We start from the raw sequence: 20,619 nt of genomic DNA, 5'->3' as shown, positions 1-20,619 counted from the left end.
CACAGTATGAAAGGGTTAGTGCCACTGTGACCTTGTGTAATGGCAGCTGGCTTATATCACACCTCCTTCATTTTCAGTACATAGGATTCTCTATGATTTCAGAGGGAGGACATGAATGTTTCTAGGGTACCGTCAGCATCGTCTTTGCCTGGGAACGGTAGTTAAGAGCCAAGAATAGCAATCTCCTTTCTTTGACAAGTGCATATTATTCCTACTCAATGCAATCCTTATCGGCTGGCCCAGCATTTTGGCACCAATAGCCATGAAGGGTTGCAGGCTGCTAATAACTGAACACGCGGTGTAGAGAAGGAAAAAGGAGAGAACAAATCTGATCAACTGTCAGATAGACTCATCTCTCATGAATGAAATGCAGAAAATGTTTGCACTGAATGAGGGTCTGCAGATGCTGTGGTCTGTTCTGGTGCCAGTTTATGTTAATTACACAGAGTTCTACTGGCCTCCCTCGAGGGGTCCTACTGAGACGCTCACCTACTTAAGAAGACATTAGAAAACACTGAGTTTACAATAGAGAAATAACATCTGGGTAATTCAGGCTAAGGGTGAAACATTCCCCACGGGTGGGCTATGCAAAATGAGTTAGTGGATCCCACTTCCAAGGGAGCTCAGACCACAGAAGCCAGAACAATTGGCGCTAATTTTTCCCTTCCTTCTTTTTTGTGGCCGTCTCAGCAAAGGCGCCATGGATTGAATGAAATAAATTATCCCATCAACCCAGCTAGAGCTGCCCTCTCCAAGTCATTGCGGAGGTATACTGGTGGGAAGCCCCCTTTAGGTCTCTCCAGGGTGTTTCAGCAATATTACCTTTACTATATGGAAAAAAAGTAATGAGGTTAAAATATGCCACATTACCTGCACTCTGGGTATAACTGGCATCCCTACTCGCTGCTTCTGCAGTGCTGCCTGCAGTGTTTCGTTCTCCATAGATGTGGTAAGTTTCCTCCTTGACTACAATTTTAATGATACTTTGCACTTAGGACACCTCCTTCCAGTCCTCTGTTTTCACCATGGACCCTTCATTTAATTTCATTAAGTAAAAATACATATTTGGCTTCTCTGATTAATTTCTAAGAGTACTTGTGTCAAAAAGAGGAGTTTCTGAGTCTGTCTTCTCCTGTGCCTAGCACATTTTTGAGTATTATATAAATAATTAGGAATATCAGCACCCTCCTCTTCACTAGCTTCTTACCAATCTTTTAATCCACTTCAGTGGCTTCACTCCTGGATTATAACATTCATTTGCACCTCCCTCTTCTCATCGAGCTGCCCCTCACTCTCACCTGCCTGCCCTGTTCCTCCAACCCAGACTTCCTCTGGACCTTGCAGAACTCCAGGGAGTCACTCTTCTCTTCCAATCTCACTTCACAACTTTCCTGTTCACTTGAGACTGTGACCGACACTAAATTCCACTCACCTCCTCTTTGCTCCCCTTTACTGCTTCCTTCCAGTCTCTCAACTCCAACTAACCTGCAAGAGTTCTTGCATCACCATTACGTTTGGAAGTGGCCTCTTTTTACCGTCATATCCCCATGCTGCCTGCATGAGGCCCACTGTCCCAAAATCTATCGAGCTTTATATTCTCCCCCTCCTCACAAAGAGTCTTGAGATACTTTGCAAGAAGGATGCTACAATAAATTGTATGCACAATTTGTTACAACTGGAAGGAGTAATAACACATGAAATTATGTTTAAATAAATTCCTCTCATCCCAGGAGGCCTCCAAGTGGTAGACTGCACTTTTATCATCATGAAGACAATCAATAGCAGTGCTATATTGCGCCGTGCTTCTGCTTCCGCATTACTCATTCCCCCAGCACACAGTACAGACACAATCGGAAAGGAAATGGGAACTCCCAAGGGAAGAAAATAGCTTTGTGCACTTTAAGTAATGATGTCACTTGAGGTCACAATGCAAATGGTTATGGATATGGAGATCTGCAGTTTTCTCAATAGAGCTGGAACCTTGGGAGCTAGCAGAAGAGTTGCAATTTCTTTGTTAAAAGTGCTCTTCAAATCCACCTATACAGCTTGTTCCCAGAAACAACAGCCGCTGTACCTAATTAGCATGAATCGCCCTGTCTCAGAAGAACAATTGGTAATAATACAGTATTTGAGGTACTGACAAAAGGATACACTAATGGTATTGATTTGTTCAGCCACTTACAACCTTTGCTTTATTCTATTATCTGTATGAAGTATTTAGATCCCGGAGTTCTTTTGTATAAAGAGCCAGGAAAGAGGCATCAAGGAAAAAGGGACAAAGAATAACAGGGTTGTACTGACACATTCAGCTCCACAAAAGAAGTTGGATTCATAGTTAATATGCAGATGTGCCTGTTACAAACAACATATCCCAGCATGCAATTCTCCCTCTTGATCTGAGAAGGGAATGGTCAGGTGGGGGCCTCGCAGTATTGCAAATAAGGGCTGCTGCCGTTGGCCCTATTTTACATAATTTAGCTGCAGCTCTTAAACTTGGGGCAAGCTGCCATGGCAACCCACAGCTGAGCAAAATCTGGACACCTGTCCTCAGTCATTACCTCCGACCCTATGCATAGAGTGCTGTGTCCTTGAATGCTGTCAGCAATGGGGCTACGCTCTTGTATGCTCTCTGTAGCTTCTCAATGGAGCTGTTTTAAAAACAATCCCACACCCATTGCATTTCCTTTGAAAAGTCAAATTAAACTGGCTACCGAAAAAGAAAAACCAGAGTTTCAGGAACACCATGGAGCAAGAAAGGAAGGCTACCCTCTACTGGGGCAGGGGTTAGATTGGAAATGCACACATTTTGTTATCTTGAATGCTGAAGGCTCTGTCGTTCTCAACCGATATTGATTAGTGTTCCCTATACCTTTCCTTCCCAGCAGCAGAGCAATGCAATATCTGTCATGAATCAATGTCATTCAAGAGATAGGCAGTAGGAGCTAATACCACGGCGTGTGCGGTCAGCCTGCCCCCTTTCCTCAAATGGATTAGTTCCTCAATTAACTCTGCTCTCCACCAAGCCAGAGCCTGGAATCTAAATCCATCCTTAAAGCCAGCTCTCTAAGGCAGGCTTAATGCTACCACATCGGGGGGAACATCACGCTGCATCAGGCTTGAGATGGGAATTCTGCATTAAACTGCTAGTCTTAGATCACTGGCAGAACTACATGCTCTAAATAATGTTTATTCCGGAGAGTTGCTTGTGGTTTACAGGAATCCTGCCTGTTAGCTAACGGATGTTAATATGATAGACAGCACAAATTAAGTTTAAGTGTTTTCTGCATTTTGAGGTAGACAACCTAATTAACGTCTACATAGAAACCCACAAAATCAGACAGACCGTAAGGAATCCGGAAGTCTGAGTTCCTCCCTAGTAGTACAGAATAAAATCTTAGGACTCTTGTGCACAAAACAATCTAGTGGCAGAAACAAAAGATGAACTTATGAAAGATGAATTAGCAAGAGGCAGAGGTTGGGCCAGTAACCATCAGGCCATTTTTTTACATGGCCACGTGAAACTCTGATTTGACTGCTTGTCCCACTCTCACTCCCTATGGGCAACAGCTGTCGCTTGCTCAGCAGTCTCTGGATATCGTGAAAGAGCTCCCCTTCGCTACTCAATAGCGAGCCCTCGGGCAGATTTCAACGGCAGCAGCAGCACACCTCTAGCAGAATTCCATCAAGTCCTTGTGAACATCTCAGGAGAGGTGGGATTAGCACAGGGGAAAGTGGGAGAAGAGGAGAGTCCTTAGAGAGCTAACCAGGTTACTACATTTAATACAGAACATCAATAAATATTTTGTCAGAGGACAGCTCCTCTCCCCCATAAATCCCACTTTTTCCCCATGTCCCTTCTACGCAGCTGTTCAATATCTCTTGCCTGCCCACAGTGCTGCTGTGTTTTGGGCCAGGGAAAGTGAGGCAGAGAGGGGGCCATCAGGAAGGCAGGGATGGAGTGTGGGAGCATGCATGCCTAACTTATAAATGCCCTCCGGGCTCCAGGAAAGGAGAATTTCCTCCCCAATAGTAGACCTGCTCAAAGAGTAAATCGTACAATATCTCACAGAGCAGAAAAGAAATCTCCTGCAATGCAGTTGCCAGCAGGAAGGTGCTAGTACCCAATTATTTCATGCAATAGCTCTGCTGTTACTAGTACTAGGATGGCTCCTTGCTTCAAGAAGCAAGGACCATTTCTGATTGTGTTAGGAGATGATATAATTGAACTACTGTAGCTCACATCAAAGGCTACTTTGTGACACTTGCTTCTCCTTTTGGGGCTGTCTAGCATCAGCCACTGAATGTTTTAGAATTAAGAGAAATGTCAGCATGAGATCTAAGCTCGGAGGGAAAACAATTTGAACTAGGACAGTAGATAATTTATCTAGTGCTGCTGCAATTGAGGTCACTTCTACCATGCAGACTTGCAATAAAATTCCGAACAAAAACAAAACCCCTCAAGACTGCACCGCTGAGCACATGGATCTCCATCTGATCATCTGACACTAGGTCACCTCTGAATTTAGCTCATTGCATCCAGGTGTCTAAATGAGGGAGAGTCTAAAGGGAAAAGATTACACGCTGAGGGAAGTGGAAAAAAGGTCTTAATTACACCAGCTAAGTCTCCATTAGCTTGCCTTCTAAATTTGATTCAGAGAACATACATTTTCACACCTACTGAAATCTCATTCTTATTCTAGAACCTACAGCTTTGTATGTACATGTCTCCTCTCTAGGCTTCACTAAAAACTGTCAAGACATCCTCGTAGCAGATCAGATTCAGACGTCTATAGTCATCGCCCGTAATTCTCATTTAGTGAAGACTGTTGATAGCTGGCAGAGAAGTTCTGTAGTACATTACTGCAACTGCAGGCAGTATCTCTGGGGACCATATTGTGTTAAGCATATGGATGGTTTATGGATGCAACTCCAGATTGGGAGCATTGCCACAGCTCCGCCAGAAACTAAGAATAGTGTGTGTGCGCAAGGGATGATTATGGGGAATCACTCAACTTGTAAACCGCCTCCCCACCCCAGGGAGGTACCACCCCTGGGGAGCTCGCATATGCTGTCTCAAACTGAGACCAACAGACAAAGAAAGGACTTTTAATATAAAAAGGCTGGGATTAAAACGGAGTCACGGCCTTCTTTGTGATCCAGCAAATGGACAGGACTTTTTGTCCAAGGGGGCTCCCAACCCTTGCAGAAGGGGTTGAAAAGACTTTGGCCTACTAGGGCCTTGTAAGACTGATGGCCTCTGGTAAGCTTTCAACATGCATACAGGAACTTTTAGTTTTTTTTTAATACGTTTTCACTGTAATGCTTTTACCTTAAGAATAAAGGTGCTTGCTGAGAAAGAGCTGTGTAGTAACTTGTACCTCTGGTCATAGCCCTTGGAGAGACAGCAAGGCACTGGTGCTTGCCTTTAGGCAGGCTGGAGACATGAGACCTGACTGGGCACTCTTGGAGTAGACTGTGGGGGCAGTGGGTAGGAATACAGGAGTAGTTAGCCTGAAACTGTGACCATTACCATCCAATCCCTAGAGGTGATGACAATTCCTAGCCGTGCATGAAATTCTGTGTACCTTACTTTTGCTTCCTTGTGGTACGATTGAGAGCAGGTGAAAGAAAATTTCTAAACCCTATTACATGCTCCAAATCACAACCACCAGGTGGGTGAAGGAAATCAGGGTGTATTGGAGTCAGCAAAACTCCTGTGATTTCTCACCCACCTACATAAAGTTCCATCTTGGAACTCAAATAACTAGCTCCATTTCTAAATTTTACATAAATGCTCTATTATTTACACCACCATTTGATCCGAAACATGGGTAGGACAAACCTAAGATACTGATGAAGATTTCAGCACAGAAAAGGAATTAGAAATGTAAAGTAGCCGAACATGTGGCCTATGCATTATTAAAACAATACAGAATTGTGTGGGAATCACATCGGGAACTGCTGTCTTCCAATGGATATCAAACTCTGAGATTTACCTTTTGCGATTACTTTATTCTCCTTTTTCACCTATCAAAGCCCTGTCTTGTTCTCATAGGCTTGAGGTAGCAGGTCCATTTGTTACACTTTCTGGTGAGGATGAGCTGAAAACACCCTATGAATGCTTAGGTGCCCATACATTGACAGCAGTGTTGAACACCACCTCATTATCAAGTGATTTACAAATAAGAAGCAAAGTCCCTGCCCCGCGGAATTTACAGTCTGACACAGTGATACAAACACAGAAGGAGAGTCAGAATATATGTCAAGCAAATATAGAAGAATTAAAGTATTATCAAGGCTATAATTTCATTAAGGGGTCAGGGTAATAAATCATAAGTAAATGCTTGTGGTTTGTCACCAGAACCAGGTGATATTATTTCCCTGGAAGTAACTACAGCCCATTTGTGTGTTTTTTAAGATATGGTCCCACAGTATTTTTACGTGAGAAAAAGCTAAACATTTTACTGCACTAGCTATGTTCAAGCCAACCCCTGCCTTTGTGGAATTAGCGAAAACTCCAGTGCAACCAGGAAGCTCTTCCTATTCTTAACACCCATTCCTGAGCACAGCCACAAGCAAAGATAGGAATCCAAACGTGTGTTTGATATCTATACCTATATCTATATGATGGACCACATTTCTACCAAAACTCGGGTGGGAGTTCTCTTCAAATCTCTCTCTCAATTAGTCTGTCCGATGTGCCTGCTTAGTTAATACTCAAACGTAAGTTGTGGGAGTCCCTCCCTCTTGACCTACCAAAAAGGATGGCGTCACTTTTCGGCTCTGAAGAGTTGTATCAAGGTGAGAAGTATTTAGTGCTGATAAAATGCTGTGCTTATGAAAGCATTGGGGATGAAATCCAGCTGCTGTCTTGAATTAAGCCGATGCTTTATCTTAACAGTGCATTTGTTTGCATACATGAATGAGCCCACCAGACACATATTTGCTTAACTAAGCAGGCACAGCGTATACACTAGTGAAGGGCTATGTCTGAGGAAAAATTCCACCAGAGTTATGGTAGAAATAGGATTGTCAGACTTGTCAAGCGAATGCACTGCTGAGCTAAAGCCTCAGTTTAGCTCAGGACAGCAGCTGGATTTCATCCCAATGACTTTTCTAAGCCTCACATTTTATCTGCACTGAATATTTATCTCATCTTGATGCACCTCTTCAGAGAACAAAGGTGACACCATCCTTTCATAGAATAGAATCATAGAATATCAGGGTTGGAAGGGACCTCAGGAGGTCATCAAGTTGTCCAACCTCCTCCACAAAAGCAGGACCAATCCCCAGTCAGATGTTTGCCGCAGGTCCCTAAATGGCCCCCTCAAGAATTGAACTCACAACCCTGGGTTTAGCAGGTCAATCCTGAAACCACTGAGCTACCCCCCCTCCTTGAGAAGACCTTCCAGAAAGGGAGGGACTCCCCTAGCTTCCATTTTAGAAGCCCCCAGCATAGTAATAGAAAGGAGGTCCCTCTTGAGTAACTGGTTGTCTGTGGCACGGTCAGATTTGTCAGCTGTTCAAGAAGGTGTCTTAACTGACTGGAATGCTTCGGATAATAACAGAGACATGAGTGTCACATCACAGAATCCCATAGCACTCTGCCCTCCTTTGGCAAGCTTTCATTTTTTAAAAAATCATCATTCTGTGTTAACGCAGAGACTCACCTAGTTTCACTTGAAGTGGGGATGGTTTATAGTTCATGGCTACGGTCTCTCCCTCCCTTGTATCGCAGTCTCGGTCTGAGATAGATGCAGCTGTTGGATCCTGTTAAAAAAAAAACAAAAACAACCAACCATTAGACATGGCTTAACAAACGCAGATATGCAGTCACTTCTCTAATTTGCTGCTGGTTGAGTCCACCAGCATCCAAGTTTGGTAGGACAGAGAGCACAGCTGTGTGTTTTAAATCATTTAAATCCAGAGGCTCTACAGAACTGTGGAAGCCATTTAATAAGTTTAGGGCACTATTTGAAAAAATCAGTTTTCAATAGGCTTAGATCATCCAAGATACTGGAAAGATAATACAGAGTTTTTCCATCACCAGTTCAAATCCAGCCCAGGTTGGTAATAACCCAGCCATTACCATCTGATGGCTGTTTGGTGACCTGTGTGAAATGCCGTTGTAGTTTCAGCCAAGTTCCTAGCTGACAGATCCATATTCATGACTAGCACTCTGGTGACACACCTCAGGAAGGCCAAGGATTGACTGGACATGGAGGTTGAACTGCTGGTCCCTGCATAACAGGGGGTCAAGAAGCCTTTACTGCCTGTGCTGTACCCATTTGGCAGATAATTGAGCAGGGCAGTCTGCAGCACCTTGCAGCAGCACTGAAATTCTCTTAGAGAATCCTGATGTCCCATCCACCAGGCCCATTTGCAGAAAACCCAGGCAGTATTGTATGGTATAGTTTCTCCACTAACCCCTCTAACACACAGGTTGCTAATTCGCACAATCCCATCACTAACAAAAGATCTAAAATCCATTCACTGCAAACTTCAAAGCTGTTGAAATCATCTTCGTAGCAAAAATTGCTTTTAATAAGGTCCATGTCTTCCCATCTAGGAGCTAGAAACTAAACTGAAGACGTATGTAAACTCTAATTTACAACAGACAGAATTACATGGGAAAACAGAGAGTCCTGTGGCACCTTTAAGACTAACAGATGTATTGGAGCATAAGCTCTCGGGGGTGAATAACCAGTTCGTCAGACATAATGTCATTACATGTGTCTGACGAAGTGGGCATTCACCCACGAAAGCTTATGCTCCAATACATCTGTTAGTCTCAAAGGTGCCACAGGACTCTCTGTTGCTTTTTCACAGATCCACACTAACATGGCTACCCCTCTGATACATGGGAAAACATGTTTCAGAGTAACAGCCGTGTTAGTCTGTATCCGCAAAAAGAAGAACAGGAGTACTTGTGGCACCTTAGAGACTAACAAATTTATTAGAGCATAAGCTTTCGTGGACTACAGCCCACTTCTTCGGATGCAGATGGGAAAACATGTGCCTAATATTAAATCCAACTATTCCAGGGATACTAAATACTGGAATATGCCATTTCAGATAAGATAGTTCTTTTCAGACTCTCCATTTCTTGAAATGTGCATTACTAAGTTTTTTTTTTTTAAATCAAGCCCCCCTTCCCCCCCAAAAAACACACAAAAAAACCCCTACATAATTTGGCACTCTGGGACATCTGTTTCCAAGAAACTAAGCAGACTGTCAGTTGCTAAGAAAGGGGCTGGTATACTCTGCCAACAATAAAAGAGGATCCGTTAGTGAACAATTCCTTTATGCAATGTCAATAGCCCTGAGCTGAATACACACCCTTCTGCACAAGGTCTCCCTCACTGTGCACAGAGTATGTTATGCCTTCTGAATAAAGCGTACTCATGAACTAAAAGTATGTCAGTCCATTCAGGATCAGTCTTAACAGAACTGGGACCTTCTAGAAAATTTAAGGTGGCAATATTTGACCCAGACACTATTTATCTGTGTTCTCTTAGCAATCATTGCTTTTTACTACTAGTAGTGTTTTATGCTTACAGTACTTTTCACCCAAGGATTTCAAAATACTTTACAACTAAAGCTGTATAACACAACTCATTTCACCTTCCACTAATGCCACCACATCTGGGAAGGAATGTGGCAGCTGTTTAACAGCCCACAACAACAGTTTAGGACAGGTAGTGAAGATAATATAGTCTCCAGTTTTGTTAGGCCCAATAGAAGTATCCAAATGGATTTTAGGAATGACAGACTCAGACTCATAGACTCTAAGGTCAGAAGGGACCATTATGATCATCTAGTCTGACCTCCCGCATGACGCGGGCCACAAAAGCTGACCCACCCACTCCTGGAAGAATTCTCTCCCTTGACTCAGCTGTTGAAGTCCCCAAATCATGATTTAAAGACTTCAAATCGCTGAGAATCCTCCAGCAAGCACCTGCCCCATGCTGCGGAGGAAGGTGAAAAACCTCCAGGGCCTCTGCCAATCTACCCTGGAGGAAAATTCCTTCCCGACCCCAAATATGGCGATCAGCTGAACCCCGAGCATGCGGGCAAGATTCTCTAGCCAGACCCTCTGGAAAAAGTTCTCTGTAGTAACTTTTAATATCCCATCATTGACCATTGTTGCTAATTACCAGCGATGGCACGTTATTGACCTATTGACTAAAATCACTTTATCCCATCAAACCATCCCCTCCATAAACTTATCAAGCTTAATCTTAAAGCCAGAGAGGTCTTTTGCCCCCACTGTTTCCCTCGGAAGGCTGTTCCAAAACTTCACCCCTCTGATGGTTAGAAACCTTTGTCTAATTTCAAGCCTAAACTTCCCGACGGCCAGTTTATATCCATTCATTCTTGTGTCCACATTAGTACTGAGCTGAAATAATTCCTCTCCCTCCCTGGTATTTATCCCTCTGATATATTTAAAGAGAGCAATCATATCCCCCCTCAGCCTTCTTTTGGTTAAGGTAAACAAACTGAGCTCCTCGAGTCTCCTTTCATACGACAGATTTTCCATTCCTCGGATCATCCTAGTGGCCCTTCTCTGTACCCGTTCCAGTTTGATTTCATCCTTTTTACACATGGGAGACCAGAACTGCACACTGTACACCAAATGAGATCTCACCAGTGCCTTGTATAACGGAACCAGCACCTCCTTATCCCTACTAGAAATACCTCGCCTAATGCATCCCAAGACCACATTGGCTTTTTTCATGGCCACGTCACATTGCCGACTCATAGTCATCCTGCGATCAACCAGGACTCCGAGGTCCTTCTCTTCCGTTACTTCCAACCGATGCGTCCCTAGCTTATAACTAAAATTCTTGTTATTTATCCCTAAATGCATCACCTTACACTTCTGACTATTAAATTTCATCCTATTACTATTACTCCAGTTTACAAGGTCATCCAAATCTCCCTGCAGGATATTCCGATCCTTCTCCGAATTGGCAATACCTCCCAACTTTGTGTCATCCGCAAACTTTATCAGCCCACTCCTACATTCGGTTCCGAGGTCAGTAATGAATAGATTAAATAAAATCGGACCCAAAACCGAACCTTGAGGAACTCCACTGGTAACCTCCCTCCAACCTGACAGTTCACCTTTCAGTACGACCCGCTGCAGTCTCCCCTTTAACCAGTTCTTTATCCACCTCTGGATTTTCATATCGAGCCCCATCTTTTCCAATTTAACCAATAATTCCTCATGCGGTGCCGTATCAAACGCTTTACTGAAATCGAGGTTTCGACGCTTTACTCAAATCGACATGAAGGTTGAAAGTTCTACTCTTATGAAGAGAGACATCAGATCTTTACTAACCTTAAGTGGTCCGGGCCTGTTTTACAATCACAACTGAAACGCTGATTATCTGAATAACTTTATAAAATAGAATTGGTCTTTAAAATCCACCTACCCACTTAATTTGGTCATGTTACAATGCAGGTTGTGTGGCAGGTCATTGACTGGAACACATGGGTTATAAAGATTACTTTTTCACAAGTCAGTATCCAAGTGGTACCAAAACCTATGCAAAAGGGAATATATGACAGGGGTTCTGATGAAATATTTAGCTTTGCAAAGCTGCTGGAGAGCGATAGCAAAACTTTTTACATTAAAAGCAGCACCTTATCTGCTCAGTGTAGAAATTAACATGCTGAGGGAGCAGGAGTTCCCCATGTGCAACCAACAACCAGTTTGCCATAGAAGTGTGCACCTTGGCCTCCCCCGGCAGAGGCTAAACCTGGAAATTAGCTATCCAGCGTCAAACTGGGAGGGCCACAAAAGGAAGTCAGTTCATAACATGAACAAACTAAGGTTTAGACTGAAAACTTTTCCATTTGCAGGGTTTTAAGATTAGTAGGTCAATGGTAGATTGAGAAGAGAACAGGCTTAGAATATGGGGCTCTCCGTCTGAACAACAGTCACTATCTAGAGCTTCAAAGCACATGTCCGGCCTTCTCCCGTTTAAACTTAAAACTTACGGAAAACTGAATCAAAACAGAAGATAGTTTTCCTAATGCGTGTGTGTGTCCATGGCTTGTAAGAGCAGAAGCATTTTAGCATTTGCATATCATTTTATGCACATTGTGCTGCAAAGCACAAGACACCATAGTAACAAACTGTACTAAAAACATGAAGGAATCTTCCTGGTATTTTTGTTGGAATGGTCTCTACATAAAATGGAATGCTCTGCTACTGTGCATTTTGAACAGGTTACTCCATATAGCCAGAGAAGTACTGACTTGATTAATTAGCCCTTTGCTCATTGAAATACCTGCAAGCACATTGAAATACTATCACATGCTATTCTAATGGACGTTGCGTGTGTTTGTTTTTTTACAGAATTCTATAGATCGAGGCAAACATTCTATACTCTGAATTTGAAATTACAGCTGTGCTGTGTAACTGATCGTAGGTCACATGATATTATTTCAGTTTGCTGATTGGGACGAGCACAATACTTCTAATCAGAAGGAAAACTTGAAGCCACTGTAGGGGCTTCAAATCTTTGAGAGGGGTCATCTCAGGGAATTTTAGAAAATGTTAAGCCTTTTGATTTTCGAGCCACCTAGTCCTTCATTCCTGGGGTGAAACAAATCAAGCTATGGCAAGAATTGCAACGGAGTTTAATTTGAAGTTCTCGCACAATATAATTGTGGACGCACACAACTGCAGTATCCTAATTGTGGGCTCAGATTCTTGAGAGGTTCGTTTGTTTACTTCTCTGGCAATGGGAATATAAGGAACCTTATCCTCTTGCTAAGCGAAGCACTGTCCTAGCCTTACAAAATATGCCATTTCTGGACGGTTAAAAATTCATTTCTGCAAGCTTTTGTGAGCGTAACCATTGCTTGAACATTCACTGAGAGCAAATACAGAAGGGGCAATGAGACGGGCTGAAACAAACCTTGTTTCAGGTTTGTAAGGAATGCTCAGGGTTCTCCCTCCCCTCCCAGTATTTAACCAGCTTTACTAAGAATGAATGCTCTGCCATATCAGATCAGACCAATGGTCCATTTCACGTGACATTCTGCCTCGTACTGTGGCCAACATGGAATGCTTCAGTGGGAGGTGGAGAAAAGAACCGATGAACCTCACAAATTGTGCAATCTTGTATATGGACAACAGAACTGTGCCGTGGGCATTAATATGCTCTTAGGATACCTTGTAAAGTGCATTCTACTTTCCCTCTCCTCCTCCCTTGACATCCCGCAGGCCTGAACGTCTCTCCTACCCTCCACTCCATGACACCTTCAGGAGAGCGCCAGCCCGCTTTGAATGGCCCCTGCACCTGGACATCAGGCTGACAGAGTTCCCACCAGGTTTAGCTGTCCACTTCGAATGCTGCTAACTTGTGTTTTATTTCACGTCACACTATATTTAGCTCTGTCTGCTCACGCGCTCCAATCCTAAGAAGCCCTGTTTAAGGCAGCCCTGTTTAAGGCAGTCGAAAATGTAAACATTTCATCGCTCTGCTCCCTTTGGTAAATATTTTGAACACTTGGGAATTTTTGATTTTGATGAGAAGATGGGGAGAGCTCTCCCACCCTCAAATGATAAAAAAAGGAATGATATGCAAAGCTTTACCAATTACTTTACTCAGCAATTCAGAGCTGCTAGTTTGATAATCAGAGGCTGATTCATTGTGACCCAGTTGCTTATTAATGTCACGCAGATCGTTTCCACCTAAAAATAGCTGGATGTGCTTGCATACCAGACACTCTGCCAGCATATTGTAAGCGATTTCACACTTGTCTCCATGAGCGACCAGTGGAACAGAGAGCCTCTTTGCATCCAAAGGCTGTTCTCCTGGGCTCATACACTCTGCAAACACACACAAGGAGGGACAGGTGAACACATTTTGCTTAGCTTTGAAACCATTCAAACACGGAGTCTGAAAATTCAGCAAACGTTATCAGCTCTGGTTCTGGTTAAGAGAGAATGAAAAAAATGGGCAGAATGGCAAAGAAAAAAACAACAGTATGTACCCCCTATACAGAGTGCCCATTTATGCCAGCTCAGCTTTCAACAGACAAGGGAGTTTCTGCCATACTGATTGTGTTGCACAAGGTTCTTTTGAGCTAGAAAATAACCCCCCTATGAACATCTGTGCCTTCTGCTACTCTGCTCCATATGCTTAGAATGCCCTTCCCAAACTCATTTGCTAAGCACCCACCCATGCAACATTCAAATCCCTCCTAAAAATCAATTTCTGCAGCATTATATTGAAAGCTCTTTGGGGCAGAGAGACTCTTTGGGGTGTGCGCACACATACGTATAGTGCGTCACGCAATGCGCCTCTCACTGTTACTGCAACCCCAGTATCAAACAGATTAAAAAAAATGGAGTGTTCGCACTGTAAAAACTCTGGCCCCACCAAGATGTACATCTGTCTAAAATGAATAACTTCCCTTCCTGAGGCAGGTTACCTCTTTGCTTGTTTGTTAAGTCTGCGTTTAGATTTTAAGTACTTTGGGACAAAGATAAGAACTGTGTCTGTTTTCTGTGAAGCACCTAGTACACGTGGGGCAATAAAAACAAAACCAAAAAAAACCAAAATCAACTTATCCTTAGAAACAATCATGGGTTTAAGTGACAGGAAAAAGGTTCAAGAACTCATGCTATAAATCTGTGAAGCCAAGTTCTAGCTTTAAAAAGCTTCTCAACCCGTAGACAATTCACTAATCTCCACTAGCAAGTGTTCAAACTGTCATATACTCGGAGGCCGGGGTAATCAATTATTTTTTGTCAAGGTCCAGATTTCTTGGTCAAGGTATTGTCAAGGTCCAAACTCCATAGGAAATAACACAAAAACAATAACAATACTGAGAATAATAAGTAAACAAAAAGATGTTACGGTCCATTCAAAAGCATCTGACGGTCCAGATTTGGCCCACGGTCTGCCTACTGACTATCCCTGCTCTCAGGAATCACAAGCAAATACTTCCTGGCCAGGCAGGAGGGGAGCAGTCATGCTCTTATGAACAGAAGAGGTTTGGATTTTATACAGCTCCAGCATCGTATTTTTTATAAAGGCTGCTAGATGGATGTGTAGGTAAAGGGACCATCTGTATTTATTAAACAGAATGGGACATGGAACAGAATGGTTTAGAGAGACCGGTAATGAGACAAGCCAACCTCTAACCAAATGAAATCCAGACCAGGTCAGCATTTATTGTAACCGGTCACCACTCAGCAGTTACTGTACCCTGCTAAGTGGCCGGTGACACCAGGCAGTCTGTCTGGTTTGAAGTGAACAGACATTCGAACGATGAACCAACTGGCACTCTTGTTGGCAGAGTGAGGCGTGCCACAGAAACGCGACTCCCTCTTCACTCCTCACTACGATCCCTCAGAGCACGGGAGGTATTGGCAGGGTGGTGTCAAGAAAGCATGAACAGCAAAGGCCCATGCTGTGGGTAAAGAATCGACTTCAGCTTTCAGAGCTTCTCCACCTGGCAGATTTCAAATTCTTTTGTATAAATATCAAGTGGGTGATGCTGGCTGGATATTAGGGTTACCACAGAGCTTGGGGGAAAAAATTCCACACCTGCCTTAAGGCTAAGCCTACGAGCTCAGGTGAAGGCAGTCGTGCAGCAATGCCTCTTCCTCTTCCCTGTGCTTATTTAAGTTTACATTGGTACATCTTGACTTCCTCCTAAAAACCAAACTCTGTCACCAATTAATGCTCCTTCAACTCCCCAATACATCTATTAATGCTGGGCTTCTCTCCTGCTGCTGCCCCTGCTATCCCCCCGGTACCCAGCTCCATTCCTCATTCCCTCTCCCAGCCTGTGAAAATAGCAACAACTTGGGATGCTCTGTAATGCCTCCAGCCACTGTTCCCTCTTTGCCCCACTCCAGAAAGAGCCAATGGCTCCTAGCTCGACTCACCCAAGCAAAATTTCAGCTTACCCTGAGAGAGTCAAATTTTTCAAATCCTGCATTAACCTCCTGTGGTGAGGCAGAGTGGCCTCTCTCCGAGCTGAAAAGTGAGGGACCACTACACTCCCCCTGGTGGGCAGAGCGAAATCTGCCCTCTCCCCCCCACTGGAAGTCCTGGGGTGGGACAGGAAGTATAAAAGGAGTGCCTGGACTCAGTTGGGTAGGGTTACCATACGTCCGGATTTTCCCGGACATGTCCGGCTTTTTGGGCTTCAAATCCCCGTCCGGGGGGAAATCCCAAAAAGCTGGACATGTCCGGGAAAATAGGGAGGGAGGGACCGGCAGTGCTCGGCCCGGGGGCCGGAGCCGGGGCCGGGGCAGCGGGGCGGTGCTCGGCCGGGGCCAGGCGGAGCTGGCAGTGCTCAGCCGGGGGCCAGGCGGTGCTCGGCCCGGGGGCCGGAGCTGGGGCAGCGGAGCGGGGCGGTGCTCGGCCAGGGGCCGGGGCTGGGCGGTGCGGAGCTGGTAGTGCTCAGCCGGGGGCCGGGCGGTGCTCGGCCCGGGGGCGGGGTCGCGGGCCGGCGGTGCTCCACCGGGGGTCGGGCCGGGGGCCGGCGCCCCAGGGTCCGAGCCAAGCCAGGCAGGAGACGCCGGGGTCAGAGCCTCTTGGCATGGGCCAGCCAGCCGCCGGAGGGAGCCGCTCGGCCAGGGGGCCGGACTGGGCCGCGCCCTCCCACCCCAGCTTGCCTGCTGCTTCAGACTTCCCCCGAATCAAATGTTCGCGGGAAGCAGGGTGGGGAGGGGCGGGGAGGCAAAGTGTCCAGGGGAGGGGGCGGAGTTGGGGCGGGGCCAGGAAGGGCGGGGCTGGGGCAGGGGTGGAGTTGGGGTGGGGCCGGGGCCCGTGGAGTGTCCTCTTTTTGGACACTTAAAATATGGTAACCCTACAGTTGGGGCTGGAGCACTGGAGGGAGCAGACGTCTCTTCCAGGGAGCTGGAATCTCAACAGGATCCCAGATTAGACCCCAAGTAGAGCTGCGCCTTGTGGCCGAAGGAGACAGACAAGTACCCCGAGGAGCTGCCAGGACCGCCATCAGACGAGGAGCTGTGGGGATTACTAGCAGCCGAGGAGACAGAGGACTTTTGGACTAGAGCCTACACACAGACTACAGTAGGAAATAGCCCAGAGGAACCAGACTCTGGTCCAGTTCTGTTGCCTGAATGTGAGTCAGCGTGTTGTGGTGGGATTCTCCGCTGGCCCAGTGGCTGAACACTCCGCCTCTGTTAGGGACCTGACCCGGGACCTGGTGGAATTGGCTGGGCCCGGATCCCCCTACCACCTCACCCCTGAGATAGCAGCCTTCCCACCTTTAAGCCCAGAGGTCTGCCTTTGTCGACTGTCTGCTAGAGTAAGGATGCCTGCCTGTTTGGTGCCTGCCCTGCTTAAGCGTCCGGGCCCCTAAACTTCTTTGCTGCTTTGCCCTGACTGCAGGCCAAATCCCTAAACGGTTCAGTGCCCCACCCTGCCTTTCCCTACTGCGCTCTACGAAGGCTGGTTTAACTCAAAGCGCAGCCATGCCCTGAGCTGGAAGCAGAGCCAGGGATATACTATCCCTACATTTTACCAACACACATGCACTGAAAAGCCATCACAGCATCTATCCCTCGCTCCTTACCTCAGGAAAAATAAGCAGCAGTTTGGTGACACAGCCACTGATGCACAGAAATACAACCTGACCGGTAGTGACACAAGCCAAAATTTCAAAAAGCAATAAACAACAGCTGTTTACTGACTTTCCACCAGCTCTCGGAGCCTCCTACACACAGCTCTGCCAATGAACCTTAGTTCTAACACGGCTCCCACAGTTCTGGGCATCCCTTGAGCAGATCTCATTTAACTGTAACAAATTAGGCCTAGGATATCCACCACAGAGTCTCAGTTGAGACCAAACCCATTTATAATTATAAGCCAATGAGTATCTGAAGACAGCTCTTTGGAGGATGAAAAGCCACTGCCGGACCCAGGCCTTATGTCTTACCAAACAAACGGAACAAAAATGGAATAGTATATTAAGGGTGTTGAAAAGAATACAGTAAGAAGAGATCCTGCAATATGCGTAGCTTAGATCACAGGCACGTAAGCTTTTTTGCTTTGTTTAAAACAAGATAAGTAATTATACATTTATAGACCATATTGAGATGATTTGTATTCAGACAGATCCTCTCTTGCTGCAATGTTCGGGTGGCAATCACCGCTCTGGGCTAGTGCATGAGACCCCGAAAGTGAATACAGATTAGTTTATTTCCACTGTTCAAGCCAAGCAAAATGCAGAAGTTAAAATATATATATATTAAAAAAAAAGAATGGTGAAAAGTGAATGACAGCTTCAAACGTTTCCATTTTCCTAGTCCAAGGATGTTGGTAGCACATGGGAGAATTACTTTTTAAAAAAAATACAATGTACAATTTGCCGTAACTTAAACATCTAAGATAAAGAGTTTGAATCATGCATACCAGTAGCTTGGGAAAACGAGTGAAGGACAAAGAAGCAGCAAGAAAAATGGAAGCAATTACAAAATTCCTACCAGATTCCCTTCAGAGAAACAAGCAATGCTAGCAGCCGCTTACCCCTCTCTTCCCCACTTTGATAGAGTATATTTAACAACATTCACCCTGGGGGCTATTTTCCTGCACACAAGTTCAACCATTATTAATATTAGTACAGACATCTATAACCACTGAACCGGGTTGTGGGGAACCTCCGCAACGAAGCTTTTTGTTATTTTAACAGGTAGCAGTCGGAGCACCACACATTTCTTTTTCACCTCTTTCATTCTGCAGCCAAGTCCCTTCGTCTGACATGAAGCACACTTGTCTTTCCGGTGGTAAATCCTGACTTGGAATTCCTAACAGTTGTAATAACAAGAACGTCTCCGGTATCTGACACATCACAGCACCATTCCATTCCAGAATCTCCAACAATTTTACAACCGTTCTTTAAATCTCAACACCCCCATGAGTGAGGATATTCTACAAATGGTTAAACACGGACGCCGAGGCAAGCTAAGTGCCAGGCCGAAGGTCGCAACCAGGGCAGTCCCTAGCTATTCTGGGGCCCTACGCAGCCCCCCCGCGGGGGGGGGGGGGGGGCCAGGCCTCCATGGGGGGGGCTGGCTTGGGGGACGGGGGAAACCATCCCCTAGCACTCACCGGTGGCGCGGCTGGGGCCAGGGCGCTGCACTTCCCGCTGCCAGGGAGTGCAGGCATGGCCCTGCTTCAATACTCAGGGAGTGGGGGCGGGGCTGGGGCGGGACAGGAAGAGGTGGGGAAGAGGTGGAGTGGGGGTGGGGCTGGGGCAGAGCAGAGGCGGGGGCCATGGGGAGGAGGCAAGGCAGGGACTGGAGCAGCACGCAGCTCCGCAGGGCACCAGGTGCCCCAAATTTCCTGGTGCCCTACGCAGCTGCATACCTTTTGTATGGGTAAGGACGGCGCTGGTCGCAACGAATTAGTGCCAGAGCCAGGAACAGTCATGTGCTCTAACCATTTCCTATTAAAACGAACTTGACTCTTCCTCCCATACTCAGCTCTGTGTGGACTCAGTCCTATGCAGACCAAGTATCCCACGTGCCCTGTCAATCTGCAGCAGCCACGCAGTTTGTGTGAGACTTAATGTGGGGTACGTATCTTTGGAATCACTAAACTTGGGAGGATTGATGTTAAAGAGACAGCAGCTGTAAGATGGAACAGAACAGCCTCGGGTGAGATTTACAGTTTTAAAAGAGGAATCAGATTTTGGCTCCTGGAGGCCTTAAAGAGGGGGTGGGTCACCATGTAGCAAATCAACAAATCCTGCCCCTTTCTTCACGGGGATCTCCCAAATCCGTGAAAATGGTGAAGGGATCTTCAGTGCGGGGGACAGGAACTGGGGGACCCCACCTAGGGAGCTCCAGACCCTAGCACAATAAAGAGGCTGGGGAAAGGCAGGGCAAGTGGTTTCATCACTGCACAGATCCTCTGGTCACTGAGCCCAATGATGTGGAGGTGGAGGGGCAGCTAAGGCTGCAGTAACCTGGGGTGGCTCTGTTGATGTTGTTCCCCTCCTGCCCCCCCCCCCCCCGAACCCCCAGCACAAAACCAGGCTGCTATGGCTTTGTATGAGGGATCAGGATTTAGTCATGCTGACTGAAAGGAACATGGAAGGAACTGAGGACTGTACAGGGTATTTCTTCCAGGTTTTATACCTTGTAGGAACGGTGTATTCTGATTAAACACACCACAACACAATGCAAATAATGGCAAAAGACTTATCTTGCATTAAAACAAGCTCTCGCCAATCCCCTAGAGCAGTGGTTCCCAAACTGGGGTTCGTGAACCCCTGGGGGTTCACGAAATGTTACAGAGGGTTCTCAGGAAAAAAATCCCTAATGGCGGACAGAGCTGTCCCTAGGGACTCCAGGCTGCTGGCCCCGTGCTGTCTGAAGCCCCTGGACTTCCAAGAGCTAAGCAGATCAAAGCAAGCATATCGATCATGCTGAGGAGATTTAAACTTCAAGACTCCTTATAAGAAATGGAAAAGGGAGGTGGATATTTTTTGCTGTTTTTAAAATTAAATAGGCAGCTTGTATTGTTTTTAAAATTATTATGAAGAACAAGTTTAAGCTTTGTTGTAACGTGCGTTGTTTGCCTGGACTGCTCAAGACCTGAATGCTTGTGT

At 45.6% G+C, this 20,619-nt stretch overlaps 1 protein-coding gene across 6 annotated transcripts in view; it reads right to left on the bottom strand.

Annotated features, from left to right (window-relative positions):
* FAM219A (family with sequence similarity 219 member A) overlaps positions 1-20,619 on the bottom strand; it is a 140,420-nt gene that overhangs the window by 51,786 nt on the left and 68,015 nt on the right. For 3 of the 6 annotated variants that reach the window (XM_024103662.3, XM_024103663.3, XM_024103661.3), the window contains exon 2: positions 7,671-7,770. In XM_024103662.3, the coding sequence (XP_023959430.1) occupies positions 7,671-7,770 (100 nt within the window). Of the gene's footprint in view, positions 1-870; positions 5,036-7,670; positions 7,771-20,619 lie in introns of those variants that run through there. The other 3 variants (XR_006174511.2, XM_024103660.3, XM_024103659.3) reach the window with 3 other exon arrangements.

Source organism: Chrysemys picta, chromosome 6 (genome assembly GCF_011386835.1).
Source record: "Chrysemys picta bellii isolate R12L10 chromosome 6, ASM1138683v2, whole genome shotgun sequence".
Taxonomy (NCBI): domain Eukaryota; kingdom Metazoa; phylum Chordata; order Testudines; family Emydidae; genus Chrysemys; species Chrysemys picta.
The sequence above is the reverse complement of the archived record's forward strand: the minus strand, read 5'-3'. Positions and strand labels throughout refer to the sequence as shown.